The sequence below is a fragment of the Erpetoichthys calabaricus genome, chromosome 12 (assembly GCF_900747795.2).
Source record: "Erpetoichthys calabaricus chromosome 12, fErpCal1.3, whole genome shotgun sequence".
NCBI classification, from domain to species: domain Eukaryota; kingdom Metazoa; phylum Chordata; class Cladistia; order Polypteriformes; family Polypteridae; genus Erpetoichthys; species Erpetoichthys calabaricus.
The window spans coordinates 54,404,900-54,422,691 of NC_041405.2; the positions used below are offsets into that span (position 1 = coordinate 54,404,900).

General features: G+C 38.7%; 1 protein-coding gene across 2 annotated transcripts in view; it reads left to right on the forward strand.

Annotated features, from left to right (window-relative positions):
• The window catches only part of LOC114662189 (F-box/LRR-repeat protein 19-like), a 157,462-nt gene that overhangs the window by 121,050 nt on the left and 18,620 nt on the right, over positions 1-17,792 (forward strand). For both annotated transcript variants that reach the window (XM_028815560.2, XM_028815559.2), the window contains exon 6: positions 16,051-16,880. In XM_028815560.2, the coding sequence (XP_028671393.1) occupies positions 16,051-16,880 (830 nt within the window). The remainder of the gene's footprint in view (positions 1-16,050; positions 16,881-17,792) is intronic.

A 17,792-nucleotide genomic window follows, 5' to 3' on the forward strand; every position in this document is an offset into this window, starting at 1 on the left:
TTGTGCAGCGCCTCTCAGCTTTGGAATTGGTTGTTTTGTTTCTCTCTCTCTCTGACATTCTCTGCTCCTGGTGGAACTGTCATCTCTGACTTGTCATGGAGCACGTTTAAACTTTTGAAAAGAGACAAATGTTTGTTTGCAGTGCTTTGAATAAAGTTCTTTTTTTTCTACAACCTCCTGTGTCTCTGTGCAAATCTGTGACCCAAGCGTTACAAGGTGGTACAGTATCTTCAGCAGGTGCGTCATTGTCTTCTTCCGCTGAAGGAGTACTATGAGTAGGCAGTGGGTGTCTGGGTGCGCGGCTGAAGAACATCTTGATAGGCAGTTGCTGGCGCTGTCTTTTCATATGCGTGAGGAGGCTTTTGTAGGGTATTGCCATCTTTGATCATATCCAACAGTTTCACCTTCTCCTGGATGGTAAGCATCTTCCTCCGGCACTTAGTTTCATTGTCAGAAGGCTTAGAAAAAGCAGCATGTTTAGGAGCCATCGTGGGGCTTAGATAAAAGTTCTCAGAAAGCGCATGCGTAGTGACGTAAGCGTGTATGAGAAAAAATCGCGATAGAGTGAAGCCGCGAAAGTCGAAGCGCGATATAGCGAGGGATTACTGTATATAAATAAATGTTGTTATTGTATATACATATACATATACACATACATACATACACATATATACAGTGATCCCTCGCTATATCACGCTTCGAGTTTCGCGGCCTCACTCTATCGCGGATTTTATATGTAAGCATATTTAAATATATATCGCGGATTTCTGCGGACAGTGGGTCTTTTAATTTCTGGTACATGCTTCCTCAGTCGGTTTGCCCAGTTGATTTCATACAAGGGACGCTATTGGCAGATGGCTGAGAAGCTACCCAACCAGAGCACGTATTACATATTAAATAAAACTCCTCAAATATATTGTGAGCACAGGGGCTGTTCGCACCCCTAGAGGATACAGCTGCTCCTCAAAAAACGCTGAAAGATTACCTTCACATTGCTGCCATCCTTGCTGGGCTTACATGTGGCTGGTTTATCACGCGATATGCTTCCCGCACTGTGCTTCGCATACTTAAAAGATCAAACAGCACATATTGATTTTTGATTGTTTGCTTTTCTCTCCCTCTCTCTCTTCCTCTGACATTCTCTGCTCCTGGCGGAGTGGGTGTGAGCAGGGGGGCTGTTCGCACCTCTAGAGGATACGGACGCTCGTCTGAAAATGCTGAAAGATTACCTTCAAGTTGCTCCCTTCTGTGCAGCTGCTTTTTCAAGCGACATGCTTCTCGCACGGTTCTTCGCATACTTAAAAGCTCGAAGGGCACGTATTGATTTTTGAATGTTTGTTTTTCTGTCTCTCTCTCTGACATTCTCTGCTCCTGACGGAGGGGGTGTGAACAGAGGGGCTGTTTGCACACTGGCCTAGAGGATACGGACGCTCCTCTAAAAAATGCTGAAAGACTACCTCTACATTGTACATCCTTGCAGCTGCTTTGTCCGCGGTACTTCACATACATAAAAGCCAAACAGCCCTATTGATTTTTGTTTGCTTTTTTCTCTCTCTGACATTCTCTGCTCCTGACGCGCACTCCTTTGAAGAGGAAGATATGTTTGCATTCTTTCAATTGTGAGACAGAACTGTCATCTCTGTCTTGTCATGGAGCACAGTTTAAACTTTTGAAAAAGAGACAAATGTTGTTTGCAGTGTTTGAATAAAGTTCCTGTCTGTCTACAACCTCCTGTGTTTCTGTGCAAATCTGTGACCCAAGCATGACAATATAAAAATAACCATATAAACATATGGTTTCTACGTCGCAGATTTTCACCTTTCGCGGGGGATTCTGGAACGCAACCCCCGCGATCGAGGAGGGATTACTGTAGCACATTTTCATAGAAAAAGTAGCTCAAAGTGCTTTACATAATGAAGAAAATAAAATAAAAATAAAAGACAAAATAAGAAATTAAAATAAAATAAGACAACATTAGTTAACATAGAAAAAGAGTAAGGTCCGATGGCCAGGGGGGTCAGAAAAAACACAAAAAAAAAACTCCAGATGGCTGGAGAAAAAAATAAAATCTGCAGGGGTTCCAGGCCATGAAACCGCCCAGTCCCCTCTGGGCATTCTACCTAACATAAATGAAATAGTCCTCTTTGTATTTAGGGTTCTCACGGAAGGACTTGATGATGATGGTCATGCAGACTTCTGGCTTTTAATCCATCACTGTTGGAACATCACGGTGCTTTGAGTAGATGGTGGTGACCACCAAAAGGACACCGGCGTAGGGGTTAGTACAGATTTTAGAGCCACCATGAATAGTTATTCTAATGAATTGGATATACAGAGTATCAGGATTAAATTACAGTGAAGTTATGAGAAGGCCATGTTAAAATAAGGTGTTTTCAGCAGTTTTTTTAAAGTGCTCCAATGTATTAGCCTGGCGAATTCCTATTGGCAGGCTATTCCAGATTTTAGGTGCATGACAGCAGAAGGCCGCTCTTGAAATTCTAAGGAGACACTCATTTGAGGATCTGAGGTTACGATTTGGAATATAAGATGTCAGACATTCCGATATATAAGATGGGGCAACATTATTTAAGGCTTTATAAACCATAAGCAGAATTTTAAAGTCAATCCTGAATGACACAGGTAACCAGTGTAGTGACATCAAAACTGGAGAAATGTGCTCGGATTTTCTTTTCCTGGTTAGGATTCTAGCAGCTGCATTCTGCACTAATTGCAAACGATTTATGTCTTTTTTGGGTATTCCTGAGAGGATTGCGTTACAGTAATCTAGTTGACTGAAAACAAACGACTACAGTGCATCCGGAAAGTATTCACAGCGCATCACTTTTTCCACATTTTGTTATGTTACAGCCTTATTCCAAAATGGATTAAATTCATTTTTTCCTCAGAATTCTACACACAACACCCCATAATGGCAACGTGAAAAAAGTTTACTTGAGGTTTTTGCAAATTTATTAAAAATAAAAAAACTGAGAAATCACATCTACATAAGTATACACAGCCTTTGCCATGAAGCTCAAAATTGAGCTCAGCTGCATCCTGTTTCATCCTTGAGATGTTTCTGCAGCTTAATTGGGGTCCACCTGTGGTAAATTCAGTTGATTGGACATGATTTGGAAAGGCACACACCTGTGTATATAAGGTCCCACAGTTGACAGTTCATGTCAGAGCACAAACCAAGCATGAAGTCAAAGGAATTGTCTGTAGACCTCCGAGACAGGATTGTCTAGAGGCACAAATCTAGGGAAGGTTACAGAAAAAATTCTGCTGCTTTGAAGGTCCCAATAAGCACAGTGGCCTCCATCATCCGTAAGTGGAAGAAGTTCGAAACCACCAGGACTCTTCCTAGAGCTGGCTGGCCATCTAAAGTGAACGATCAGGGGAGAAGGGCCTTAGTCAGGGAGGTGACCAAGAACCCGATGGTCACTCTGTCAGAGCTCCAGAGGTCCTCTGTGGAGAGAGGAGAACCTTCCAGAAAGACAACCATCTCTGGAGCAATCCACCAATCAGGCCTGTATGGTAGAGTGGCCAGACGGAAGCCACTCTTTAGTAAAAGGCACATGGCAGCCCGCCTGAAGTTTGCCAAAAGGCACCTGAAGGACTCTCAGACCATGAGAAAGAAAATTCTCTGGTCTGATGAGACAAAGATTGAACTCTTTGGTGTGAATGCCAGGCATCATGTTTGGAGGAAACCAGGCACCGCTCATCACCAGGCCAATACCATCCCTACAGTGAAGCATGGTGGTGGCAGCATCATGCTGTGGGGATGTTTTTCAGCAGCAGGGACTGGGAGACTAGTCAGGATAAAGGGAAAGATGACTGCAGCAATGTACAGAGACATCCTGGATGAAAAACTGCTCCAGAGCGCTCTTGACCTCAGACTGGGGCAACGGTTCATCTTTCAGCAGGACAACGACCCTAAGCACACAGCCAAGATATCAAAGGAGTGGCTTCAGGACAACTCTGTGAATGTCCGTGAGTGGCCCAGCCAGAGCCCAGACTTGAATCCGATTGAACATCTCTGGAGAGATCTTAAAATGGCTGTGCACCGATGCTTCCCATCCAACCTGATGGAGCTTGAGAGGTGCTGCAAAGAGGAATGGGCGAATCTGGCCTAGGATAGGTGTGCCAAGCTTGTGGCATTATATTCAAAAAGACTTGAGGCTGTAATTGCTGCCAAAGGTGCATCGACAAAGTATTGAGCAAAGGCTGTGAATACTTATGTACATGTGATTTCTCAGTTTTTTATTTTTAATAAATTTGCAAAAATCTCAAGTAAACTTTTTTCACGTTGTCATTATGGGGTGTTGTGTGTAGAATTCTGAGGATAAAAATGAATTTAATCCATTTTGGAATAAGGCTGTAACATAACAATATGTGGAAAAAGTGATGCGCAGTGAATACTTTACGGATGCACTGTATATGTATATATATGTATATATGTGTGTGTATATAGATAGATAGATACTTTATTAATCTCAAGGGGAAATTCGCATACTGATAAAAAAAAACAATATTAAATTAAAGAGTGATAAAAATGCAGGTAAAACAGACAATAACTTTGTGTAATGTTAATGTTTACCCCCCAACCGGGTGGAACTGAAGCATCGCATAGTGTGGGGGAGGAACGATGTCCTCAGTCTGTCAGTGGAGCAGGACATTGACAGCAGTCTGTCGCTGAAGCTGCTCCTCTGTCTGGAGATGATACTGTTCAGTGGATTCTCCATGATTGACAGGAGCCTGCTGAGTGCCCGTAGCTCTGCCACAGATGTCAAACTGTCCAGCTCCATGCCTACAATAGAGCCTGCCTTCCTCACCACTTTGTCCAGGAGTGAGTCGTCCTTCTTCTTTATGCTGCCTCCCCAGCACACCACTGCGTAGAAGAGGGCACTTGCCACAACCGTCTGATAGAACATCTGCAGCATCTTATTGCAGATGTTGCAAGACGCCAGCCTTCTAAGGAAGTATAGTCGTCTCTGTCCTCTCTTGCACAGAGAATCAGTATTGGCAGTCCAGTCCAATTTATCATCCATCTGTACTCCCAGGTATTTATAGGTCTGCACCCTCTGCACACAGTCACCTCTGATGATCACAGGGTCCAGGAGGTGCCTGGGTCTCCTAAAATCCACCCCCAGCTCCTTGGTTTTGCTGGTGTTCAGGTGTAGGTGGTTTGATTTGCACCATTTAACAAAGTCCTTGATTAGGTTCCTATACTCCTCCTCCTGCCCACTCCTGATGCAGCCCACGATAGCAGTGTCTTAAGCAAACTTTTGTACATGGCAGGACTCCGAGTTGTATTGGAAGTCCAATGTATATAGGCTGAACATGACCAGAGAAGTATAGTCCCCTGCGGCGCTCCTGTGTTGCTGACCACAATGTCAGACCTGCAGTTCCCAAGACGCACATACTGAGGTCTGTCTGTAAGATAGTCCACGATCCATGCTACCAGGTATGAATCTACTCCCATCTCTGTCAGCTTGTCCCTAAGGAGCAGAGGTTGGGTGGTGTTGAATGGATGTGTATATATACAGTACTGTGCAAAAGTTTTAGGCAGGTGTGAAAAAATGCTGTAAACAAATAATGTTTTCAGAAATATAAATAATAATTGTTTATTGTTATCAATTTACAAAATGCAAAGTGAGCGAACAAAAGAAAAATCTAAATCAAATCAATATTTGATGTTACTACCTTTTGCCTTCAAACCAGCATCAATTCTTACACTTGCACAAAGTCAGGGATTTTGTAGGATTATAGTCAGGTGTATGATCAACCAATTATACCAAACAGGTGCTAATGATCATCAATGTCACATGTAGGTTGAAACACAGTCATTAACTGAAAAAGAAACAGCTGTGTAGGAAGCTTAAAACTGGGTGAGGAACAGCCAAACTCTGCTACCAAGGTGAGGTTTTGGAAGACAGTTTCATGTCATGGCAAGATTGAGCACAGCAACAAGACACAAGGTAGTTATACTGCATCAGCAAGGTCTCTCCCAGACAAAGATTTCAAAGCAGACTGGGGTTTCAAGATGTGCTGTTCAAGCTCTTTTGAAGAAGCACAAAGATCGTAGACGCAGTAGTCTGCCAAGGAAACTTAGTGCAACAGATGAAAGACACATCAAGCTTATTACCCTTCGAAATCGGAAGATGTCCAGCAGTGCCATCAGCTCAGAACTGGCAGAAACCAGTGGGACCCAGGTACACCCATCTACAACGACCCCAAACATACAGCCAAAGTCATTAAGAACTATCTTCAGCGTAAAGAAGAACAAGAAGTCCTGGCAGTGATGGTATGGCCCCCACAGAGCCCTGATCTCAACATCATCAAGTGTATCTGGGATTACATGAAGAGACAGAAGGATGTGAGGAAGCCTACATCCACAGAAGGTCTGTGGTTAGTTCTCCAAGATGTTTGGAACAACCTACCAGCCGAGTTCCTTCAAAAACTGTGTGCAAGTGTACCTAGAAGAATTGATGCTGTTTTGAAGGCAAAGGATGGTCACACCAAATATTGATTTGATTTAGATTTCTCTTTTGTTCATTCACTGCATTTTGTTGATTGATTGAAAATAAATGATTAACACTTCCATTTTTAAAAGCTTTCTTTGTTTACAGCATTTTTTCACACCTGCCTAAAACTTTTGCACAGTATTGTATGTGTGTGTATATGTGTATGTATGTGTATATGTATACTGAGTATACTTTATATATAAAATATATGTTGGCGTACCTTGCATAACTGCATGAACCCTTATGGCACAATACACTTCAATACATTTATGATCACTACTTTACTCTCTGATGGCTTGCACTGAATTGAGTCAGTAAGGGTTGCATAATCCAGACAGTAGCTGCTGGTAGCCAGCCTCACGCGAGGTTCCAAATGATCATCAGTCATAGTGGAATGGTATTTGGACTTGATAATCTTCATGTGGGAAAAGGCTGACTCACATAAATAAGTAGAGCTGAATAATGCAGTCAAGGAGGTAGCACATTTCTTCATTTTTGGGTACTCTTCCTCTGTGAGTAAGTTCCAAAACTGTCCATGAGCCCTGGATTTCAGCTGAATGTCAGCCTGTAGTGTCAAAATTTCATCCTACACTGTAGACGAGTTTTAGGTGAAACAGTGTTGCAATTTTTAATGAGAGTTAATAAACCTCAACATCTTCTCTACAAGGATAGCACATAAATGTAATGATTGGCTCGAGTAAAGCAAAGTCTTGAAACCGTCTGTCAAAGTCTGACGGACGATTTTCAATCTGCTCTGTGTAGCGCACACTCCTTCCTTTGCGTTTCCAGCTCTGACGCGTGGTTTTGGATGTTCTCCAAATCATGGCAGTGCAGCTTTGAGCACAGATGTTGCATTTTTCATTTGAAACCATTAACCGAGCTAATCATATTGATCGTGGTTTTGTCTTTACCTTGCAGCTATAAATTAAGCTCATTCAAAATGTTGGTCAGATCTGTAAAAAAAAAAAAAAAAAAAAAAAAAAAGCCAAGTCTAGCAGCCACTGATCGTCATTAAGTTGCAAGTTGCTTGTATTCTGCATGTTTAATGACAAGGAGAAACTCCTTTATCTCTGGCCAGAGGTCTCGAAATCGCTACAGGAATTTCCCCCTACCCATCTGCCACAACAAAGGTCTCTTTTATCATCTCTCCATCTTGGAAGGACTTTTTATGCGTAATGATGGAGTGACTCACCCGGAATGATGCTTTGGTGTCTGCCTTTGTTTTTGAATTCAACTGAGTGAAAAATGGCTGTTGTCCGATTAACTGCGATTTTAGTTCCCTCACCTTTCTCTTTCTGAGGTTGCTTTTCGGAAGGAAGTCGGTGTCGTAGTTTTTATGAATAGGTCGAAAGTGCCTTTATACATTTTCCTTTTTTTCGAATAACAATGATAGATTTACAGATCAGACAAACACACTCTTCCCATTTCGCATGTCCAGCCCAGTTTTTTTAAAATCCTTTCTTTAGTAGATATAAATTGGAAGGCTAACTAGGTCACTTACATCGCTGGAGTTTTGCAGTAGCTCACGCGTTTGATCGTGTGTGCGTGATGACCCGTGTGTTAGAAGAGAAGAGATCTCAGTCTGGCCGCCCTAAATGTCAATGAAGTGGCAAATGCTTAGGGAGGATAGATGATAGAGTAACATTTAAAAAAAATTTTTTTTAAAGCAACACGATCTACCTGCACTAATTTTCTGATCTACTGAAAATCGCGATCGACGTATTGGGCACCCTTGTCCTAGAGTGTTATTAGCTTAAAGAACTATGAAACATTAAGTGCTAGACTAAACAATTTTTAACTTTAGCTCTTACATTACTTTTATTTAATTCTATAGAGTTAAATGATCATATTTCTAAGTTCTATTTAGGCTCCTTGCTGTTTTGAATTGACAATGGAATAGTAAGTAAACAGTTTTAAAATCTTACTATACAGCATTTTAAAAGTAAATTCTTTTGAAAGGTACTGAATTTGCTTTTTGGGATTCTGCAGCATATTATTTTGGAAATTGTAGACATGAGATGTGTAAATGTCAAATCCTTGTCTACAATTACACACACTTGTACATTTCTGATGGCTTCAGTCAAACAAATTATAGCTCTTAGCGTTCAGATTGTTCATTTTCGTGATATGATTTACAGCATTACTACCCAGTAAAGGAAGGTTCTGGGTTTTGTAAATGTAATGTTTTACATCAATGAAGCAGTTAAATGTAACGCATAATACTTCATTAACTATGTCATTAAAATGTTAAGTACAGCTCGTTGTCATCAGCAACCAAATTTAAGTTAATACTTTATTTCAGAATTTTATCTTCTAATGGAATCCTATTTAAAGAAAACAACTAATCTCATCCCTGAAAACCTGAGGACCATAATGTCTAGCTGTAGATATCCTTTAAGACATGATGATATTTGAATGAATGAATAAATGAATACTGTTATTGTCATTGCAAATTTCTTGCACATCAAAATTTGCAGTGCAGTCCCAAGGATGTACATATGTCTAGTTTTCCAAATTTTCATCATAGTTTACACCAACATATATCATATATTTATGGAAAGGGGCTCTTTTTTATTTTAATTTAAATATAATAAATTTACCCCTGTACAGTTTTTAGCATGCCCTCCTCCATCTCATATCCCTGTAGTTGATCAATGACTCATTCTGACTCTTTATTGTTAGAACTATTCAAAATAAGGGGATATGGTAGTGAGTTTTTTAGTCACTATATAGACTTTCTATAAGCTGTAATTTTTGTTTAACTCATGCTTTTTTTTCCATCATTTATAAGATTCTTTAATCCACCTCATTAAGAAATAGGAGTAACAAATATGAACTGTATTATCTATCAATCAGTTTCATGTTTATAAACAAAAAGAATGAAATTTTAACAAGCCAGAAGCAAGTTTCTGACCATTCTAGAAAGTATTGAACAGAACGTTCCAAAAATAAAATTCCAAAATATGCTTGAATAGGTACAAAAAATATTTTTGACTTGCATTATTTTTATATTGTTGTTTCATATTACAGTGGACCCTTGACTTACGAACTCAATTCGTTCGTGAGGGCTGGCTGTAACTCAAGTAAGTCAAGACTATTTTTCCCATAAGAAATAATGGAAATGCCCTTAATGTGTTCCGAACCTCCCACAGCAACACTTAACTTTTTTTAATAAAGGGTTGTATAATGTGCATAATTTACCAAAAACACTAATTATTTTTCTAATGTACTAACCAAAAAGTTATAGTCTACCCGAAACAATAATTTCATACTGTACTCACAATTTAAGTTGACATCTTTGGCTTGCAGGAAGGATGGAGGAGGAGAATGAAATGGAAGGTGGTTATTGTTTGGAAGGAGCTTCCTTATACAAATCTTTTCTTTGCAAAATTGTTGAGATTGTGGATTTCGACATGCTGTACATATTAGCGAGATCGGTCACACGAACGCCACTCTCATATTTCCACACAATTTCCTTCTTCGTTTCGATTGTGATCGCTTTCTTTACCTTCATTACCTTCTCTTCCTTCCTTAGCAATTATCGAAATAAATTATATAAATCACTGCGCTGACCGAAATTATGTCCACAAACACATGTATCTGGGTTCCGACTGACGCTTACAAACGCTCTCGGCTGTTTGTTTACAGTCGCACAAGCGGATACACGTGACCACATTCTGGTCGTAATTCAAAACAAACATTTTGGTTATAAACCAAGTTGTTCGCATGTCAGGCCGGTCGTATATCAAGGGTCGACTGTATATTTATATTTGCGTGTGTGTGTGATCACTTCATTGTTCCTTTGAAATTAACTTCATTATGCCTGGAATCCCCTTTAATGTCTATAGCTTATCAATCTTTATTACAGTTATAATTAAGATATTAAGAGCAGTACACAGTATATGAAATTATATTTATAGCAGAAGTGTTACTTTGTGTATACAGTAATCCCTCGCTGTATCACGCTTCGCCTTTCGCGGCTTCACTCTATCGCGGATTTTATATGTAAGCATATTTAAATATATATCGCAGATTTTTTGCTGGTTCACGGATTTCTGCAGACAATGGGTCTTTTAATTTCTTGTACATGCTTCCTCAGTTGGTTTGTCCAGTTGATTTCATACAAGGGACGCTATTGGCAGATGGCTGAGAAGCTACCCAACTTACTTTTCTCTCTCTTGCGCTGACTTTCTCTGATCCTGACGTAGGGGGATTGAGCAGGGGGGGCTGTTCGCACACCTAGACGATACGGACGCTTGTCTAAAAATGCTGAAAGATTATCTTCACGTTGCTACCTTCTGTGCAGCTGCTTCGTGAAGCGACATGCTACACGGTGCTTCGCATACTTAAAAGCACGAAGGGCACGTATTGATTTTCGATTGTTTTTCTCTGTCTCTCTCTATCTCTCTCTCTCTCTCTCTTTGTCTGCTCCTGACGGAGGGGGTGTGAGCTGCCGCCTTCAACAGCTTTGTGCCGCGGGTGCTTCGCATACTTAAAAGCCAAACAGCCCTATTGATTTGTTTGCTTTTCTCTATCTCTCTGACATTATCTGCTCCTGTCGCGCACTCCTTTGAAGAGGAAGATATGTTTGCATTCTTTTAATTGTGAGACAGAACTGTCATCTCTGTCTTGTCATGGAGCACAGTTTAAACTTTTGAAAAAGAGACAAATGTTTGTTTGCAGTGTTTGAATAACGTTCCTGTCTCTCTACAACCTCCTGTGTTTCTGCGCAAATCTGTGACCCAAGCATGACAATATAAAAATAACCATATAAACATATGGTTTCTACTTCGCGGATTTTCTTATTTCGCGGGTGGCTCTGGAACGCAACCCCCGCGATGGAGGAGGGATTACTGTATAATGATTAAACTCCTTTAACTGAGTTTACGTGTCAATGATTAAATTATTAAAGTCCGTGGTCTTTGGATTTTGTGAGATGGTTTAGTTGTGAAGCTCACAGTATGGAAGTGAAAAGATCAAAATCACGTGACTTAAACACAGTTGATGTGAGAAGTATTACACCGATTAAAGTGGCTCCGGCTGAAGGGCAAGGAATTGTGGGAAGTTGAGATACAAAGCACCGCCCATTGACTCATGCTATTTGCACACTGAGAACTTAAAAATACAAAGTGGAAAATGAAAATTCAGTGAGCAGCAGGTGGTGGCTCAAGTGCTTATTTGCATTTTACTTTTTATTTTTGCAGAATCATTGCTGTTGAAGCTGTAAATGAAATTGCAAATGCTGCTCTTTTTTTTTTTTGGTAGCATTCTTGCTCATATACTTTGAAAATGAAATTGCAAAAGTGAAGATTCCATTGTCATTTTGATTTTAATTTTCATTTCCTTTTTTGCAGAAAATACCTCCCATAATACCAGGGGCTTCATTTATAAAAAAATCAAATTAATAAAACCTGTCATGCACACATCTTTATGCAGTTTACCTTTTATAAATCACAATCACCTTATAATGTTTGTTCATGAACACACCTCGAACGCCTCCCTGAAACATCCATATATGGGGTATGCTTATCGGCCACATACATATGCAATCACGATTCTGCAGAACTTCATTGGCTGTTAGAGCAGTTTCCCACCTGATGCATTGAGACACTGCCTCCTGCATTCAAGAATATCTGGCTGCTTTCCACAACTGTTAATGCAAGATCATGCTTGGTATTATGATGTCTCTTCTCTGAGTACTGGGGGTTGGGGAAAAACATAATGTGCCAGGTACTTAATGTGTAGCTGATATTACCTGGCACGTGTAATGACATGATTGCTATTACAATGAATAGTACAGCCCATATAAAAAACTGAGTGTTCAGACAATTACCTTACCCGTCGTCCCGTACAGTACCATCACGTCTGTCGAAGCTACTTTGCCTCACAATAAACGAATCACAGGTTGACCCAGGCCACTAAGCCACAATGTTTGTCAGACACATCTTGGCCTTACAGATGACTTGTGTGTTTCTAGAATGTAACTGCTTACAAAATCAACTTCAGCACAATGGGCATAACCGAGAGAAGCTTGGCCGAGATATCCTTGACCTGTCAGCCAATACCCTGAGAAGTGACACCAGATTGCTAATATCAACTGATGAATAGCTAAGAGTTTTTCAGTGCCAATTCACAGCATTGGCTCTCTTAAATGGGAGCTAAAATACACTCCGTGCATCATAATTATCACTTTTGAGGTTGTAATGTTGTTACATTGTTTGTTACATTGAGGTTGTTTGTCATTGTCACATCAATGCACGTTCTAACAACAGCTTGGTGTTGAGTTATTATGCACGAGTCATTATTTACCTTGTTTGGATATATTTCCCTACTTGATCAAGGGTCTTGTTAATTCCCAGTTTCCTAAAAATGCTGTGTACACATTGGTCAGAGATGCCATAAATATACTCACATTTCCCCATCAAGTTTTCTTTTGTAATTCACAACATTTATGGTAAGTTGCATATAGACTTATGCGCACCCTAGCTTTATAAATGAGGTCCTAGTAAACAAGGTACTTTGTATACAGTGTGTCCATTTACAGTCTAATTTATGGCATTTTAATTCAGAATGAAGTGATTTGTAAGCAAAGCAGTATAAATTGCCTTTTGCTGTGAGTATTATTTTGATAGCACTGAGTTTTTAGTATTGTCGTACTTAACAAAAAATTAAACACAGCAGTTCCAGCAATGGCAGTCATATCTAATACCTGCTTAGGATGGTCCTCCTTTCCATCTGCATGAATGTTAAAAGCATTCAAAATGATTACTTTTTTGTGGTTGATGGGTTGGATAACAGGTTAATCATTTGAGTCATAAATGAGTACAGCACAGAGAGTCTCCAAATTAGTTATAAGATTGTGTTTGATTCTGTTTTATATTGCATGTCAAAAGTCCTCCGCCACTCCGTCCACCAAGTCCTCCACCACTTCAACCAGCATATTGTGATATGTGAGAGAGAGGGAAACAAACTAGAGCTGCCTCGGCTAAGATAATGGTAATTCTATTACTATGGCAAGCTTCAAAGTTAGCAAAGAGAGTTCAGAATTTTCTCTATGATGTCCTTAACCAGAACATCTTTATTTCAGAATGAGTGAAGGAAAGAAAGTGTAGCAAACATTTTATTGTTTTATATAGGTCAGTTTTTGATGTGCACATACACAGAAGTTACTGATAATAGTTAGCTTACCTATGAGTAATATTACTTGAAATTTAAGATCTCAGGGCTTATATTATCAATCGGCTGTTTGACATTTCCACCATATTTTAAGAATAAATGCAAGATTACATTCAAGTAGGGTAGAGACCATCTCTTGAGAAATCTAAGCTAATTATAAAAATGATCACAATTATTTGGAAAGGCTGTGTACACTGTTAAAGCTTATAAATTAATTCTTAAAATACTCCATTCAACTTTTTTTAATTTATTATTAAAACTAAGCTCACAATATATTACCTACATAATAGTAGAGAAAAGAAATTTGTACCTGTACTTTTTACACAGTGGTCACAAATTCAGTCTTCCATGTTCACAAGCTGACTTCATTATCTAAATGTGAGATAAAAATATTTTCTGCCAAGAGACCAATTACTCTTCTATTTAAACTATTGGTTACTATACAAAATAAATTCTGGATCAAATCCATAGCTTTTGATTAATATTGCTGTTGTAACTCGCATCCTCATTGGGCACCACGCTTACTAAATATAACCATGACTGTTGTCCTATATAATTATTAAGCTAAGAACTACTTAACCATTGTTTCCTTCAAACAGAATCATACTGTGATGTATCCCTGTAATGGAATAAGTAGGTTTGGGATATGAATAGTTTAAATATAATATTACTGGCTTTACATCTTTTAAGGAAGATGAACATGGTAGGAGATGCTCAAAGGAACAGCCAAAAAAGGCAAAAAATATGTATGTGTTGATTTAGTGAATTTCCTAAAGTCCACCAAGTTCCAATCATGACTGCAACATTAATTTGTTTACTGTGATTATACATATATAAAGCAAACAAGATACAGTATGATAATAATGGATCAGTGCAGTTTTTCTTTCTTTAACTTGAAATCCGTTGTTTGATAAACCATAGAAAAATTTGAAGAGATGCTCATAGTTTGACCATATCCTTTCTATAAACAGGTTTAGAGAATGAGAATTGATTTATCCTCTTTGAAACGAAGATCATAGCATAATTAAGTTTGAAATGGCATTTGAAAATATAGAAATTCACACCAAAACAAAGACATGCACAAAAGATGACTTCTTTAGAAACTGAAAACAACTGGCAGATGGAGAATGGGGTAATAAAGGCATGCTTAATGGAAATGATAAATGAAATCATCTTAAGTGTCATCCTGAGTCCTGAGGAAAAGAATCTGATTGATTCATAACGGTTCATTATTTTGATGAGAAATGTATGCTGAAAGGAAGATGCATGCAATGCTGCTTCTTTAAATCAAGGACTGAGACTGGTAGCAGCATATGACAATGTCCAAATACCCAAGCTAGCTATGTATTAATATGGTTACATTTAATGCTTTTATATAACAGAACATTAGAACTATCAGTTTGTTTACATTAACGTCTTAATCTTGCATTACTGTTATTTAAGATTTTATTAGGTACTTTAATTTTTACATAAACATACAACATTTTGTTTTCTTCATATAGCAGTCCCAATTTAACATTTCCATGTTTTATATTTTCCCCACATTTTACATTTTTGAATAGTTAGTGGTAGTGATGGCTGGGTTTTCAGAAGTAACATTAATTTGTGGGGAATAAAGGAAGGAATATTTGTATTGTATTTAAATTTTATTTTAGAATTACTTGTATATTGGTAATTAACCATATGTGCAGTATTAAAAAATTGGCACACATTTCATAAGTTTGCTCTATCTTTATTATAACAAATAAAACATCACACATTAAATTTGTAATTTTTCAACTAATTTAGCATTTAACAATTTCATATTAACATTTTTAAATGGTGATTATACTCTATGTAAACAGAGTACAGGATGTGCAGTTGGACATACAAGGTGCAATTTTCATTTTACTGTAAATTTAATAAATCTCAATTATAATATAAAAATCAATAGTCATCAGTTGTTAATATTGACATAATTGTGCACACCTAAAACTTTATTTTCACTTCTTATTTATAATGGAAAGAGTATAGCACTTAAAGTATAAAACTGTCTGCCTGGAGCTACCCTTTACCTTTTGTAATGTTCAAGCTAAAGTTAAAGTAAAGAAACATTCTTGAAGGTTTCATGTAGAAAAGTATTTAGCTTGCATATAAAAAAAATATATTTTTTTGTTTAATAAGTCATTTTGTTTGGGGACAAGTGTGGAACTGTTTAGGGAAATTACAAATGTTGTATCTTATGAAAAATAATTTTAATTTTTTCAATGTGTTTTTTAATCAACCACAAAATTGAACTCATTTTCATTTTTTATTTATTTTTTAAACTATTGGTAACCTTTCTACATTTTTTTTAATCTTATTTCAGAAGCAAAAGACTCCTCCCACAGTTGAGACCCCTGTTGCTCAAAACCAACAGAATCAGAATCCGCAGCAACCAGATCACCGTTCCCACCAACGAGAGAAGCTGGAACGGTTCAAACGCATGTGCCAGATGTTGGAACGGGTCCAGAATTCCAGCTCAAGTTCTAGCTCTAGTTCAGATTCTGACTCTGAGTCTGATTCACAAGGATCAGAAAGGGGGGGATCTAGTCCTCCTTCACCACCACCTGCTGTCGGTGGTCGAACTACACGAGATAAAGAACGTGAACGGCGCCTAGCAGAATTGGGTTTTAGTGCAAGTGATGATAGTGATGAGGATGAAGAAAATGAAGAGGAAGAGGATGGGGAAGATGAGGAGGAGGATGAGCAAGGACAGAAAGACAATTCTTCTACTCAGCAACAGAGAAATGGTTCAGAAACTCGCAATGGACGAACAAGAGCCAGTGGATGTAATCGTGGAAATTGTAATCAGGAAAAGGAAAATAATCATCGCCGGAGCAGTAGTAATAAAATGCCTGGGATTAATCGTAAAGTTGCTGGACGCTCTCCATCAACACAATCCCAGGCTACTGGACAGCGTGTGGTTGCTCGTACACAGTTTTTGAAACGTCCAACTGTGCCATCATCACCCAAGCCCATCCAAATGGAAAGGCATGTGGTGCGACCCCCTCCTGATTCCCCAGAACCCGATTCCCTACCCCTAGATACCGGTTCAGACCATGTAATGCAGAGGGATGTCTGGCTTGCCGTTTTCCAGCACCTTAGCCACAAGGAACTTTGTGTCTGCATGAGAGTGTGCCGTACCTGGAGTCGCTGGTCAGTGACTTTACTTTGAGTTTTGGGGAATCTGTTATAGGCTACTACCAGGCTATTGAAAGTGATATTCGTGTATGTCCTACTTTCTCAAATTGTTAACCAGAGATGAGAACCTGGTAATGTGCATACTATTTGAACTGATTAGAAAATACTCTAATACATAGTTGACTCACTGACTTGCTCATTCATCCATCAACAAAAACACTATATCTCGTTTAGTCAAAAAGCTAAAAGTCGACAGCATAGTTAAAGGGCTAAAATTTGGCAGTATGGTGCGTCTAGGGCACTAGTACTATGTCTAAGAAAGGGCATTTTGATATATCAGTATTTAGGGGTTAAACCACCCACCCCAGCAGAAAAACTAAGTACACCAAAATCTGAAAAGGCTGTATAGCCCTCCAATTTCCACAGGTTAATGGCAATTTTGTAAACATTCAAAAATATGAATTATGGACATTGTTGAAACATTCAAACCATATAGATGTACAGTTACATATGAGCATCAAGCTGCAGAGCATATTAGGACATATTTTCAGTGGGAGTCTGTTTGAAAGCATCAGGGCACATTTGTGTTACCATGTTGTACATTTCACTGCATCAGCATTTGTTAGGTCTTGCTAGTGCTTCCTAGTGTTTTCAGTCTTAGAATTAGTTTTGCCTTAAACCAAAAAAAAAAATCTGTTTATGAAGCTGATTATTTCTGCATTCAGCACAGTACATTCTCTGACTTGCTTTTTGTTACTTTTCCTCCCTTGCCTACATTGATACTTTGTGGAATGTTCTGTCTATCTGTCCTCTGCATTTAACCACTTGTGCAGCTAAGCGTCTTCCTTTTAAATATGACACCTAGTTACATACATGAAGAATTGGGTCTTTTCTTTTTATCTTAATTCTTTTTGATTAAGTAAATAT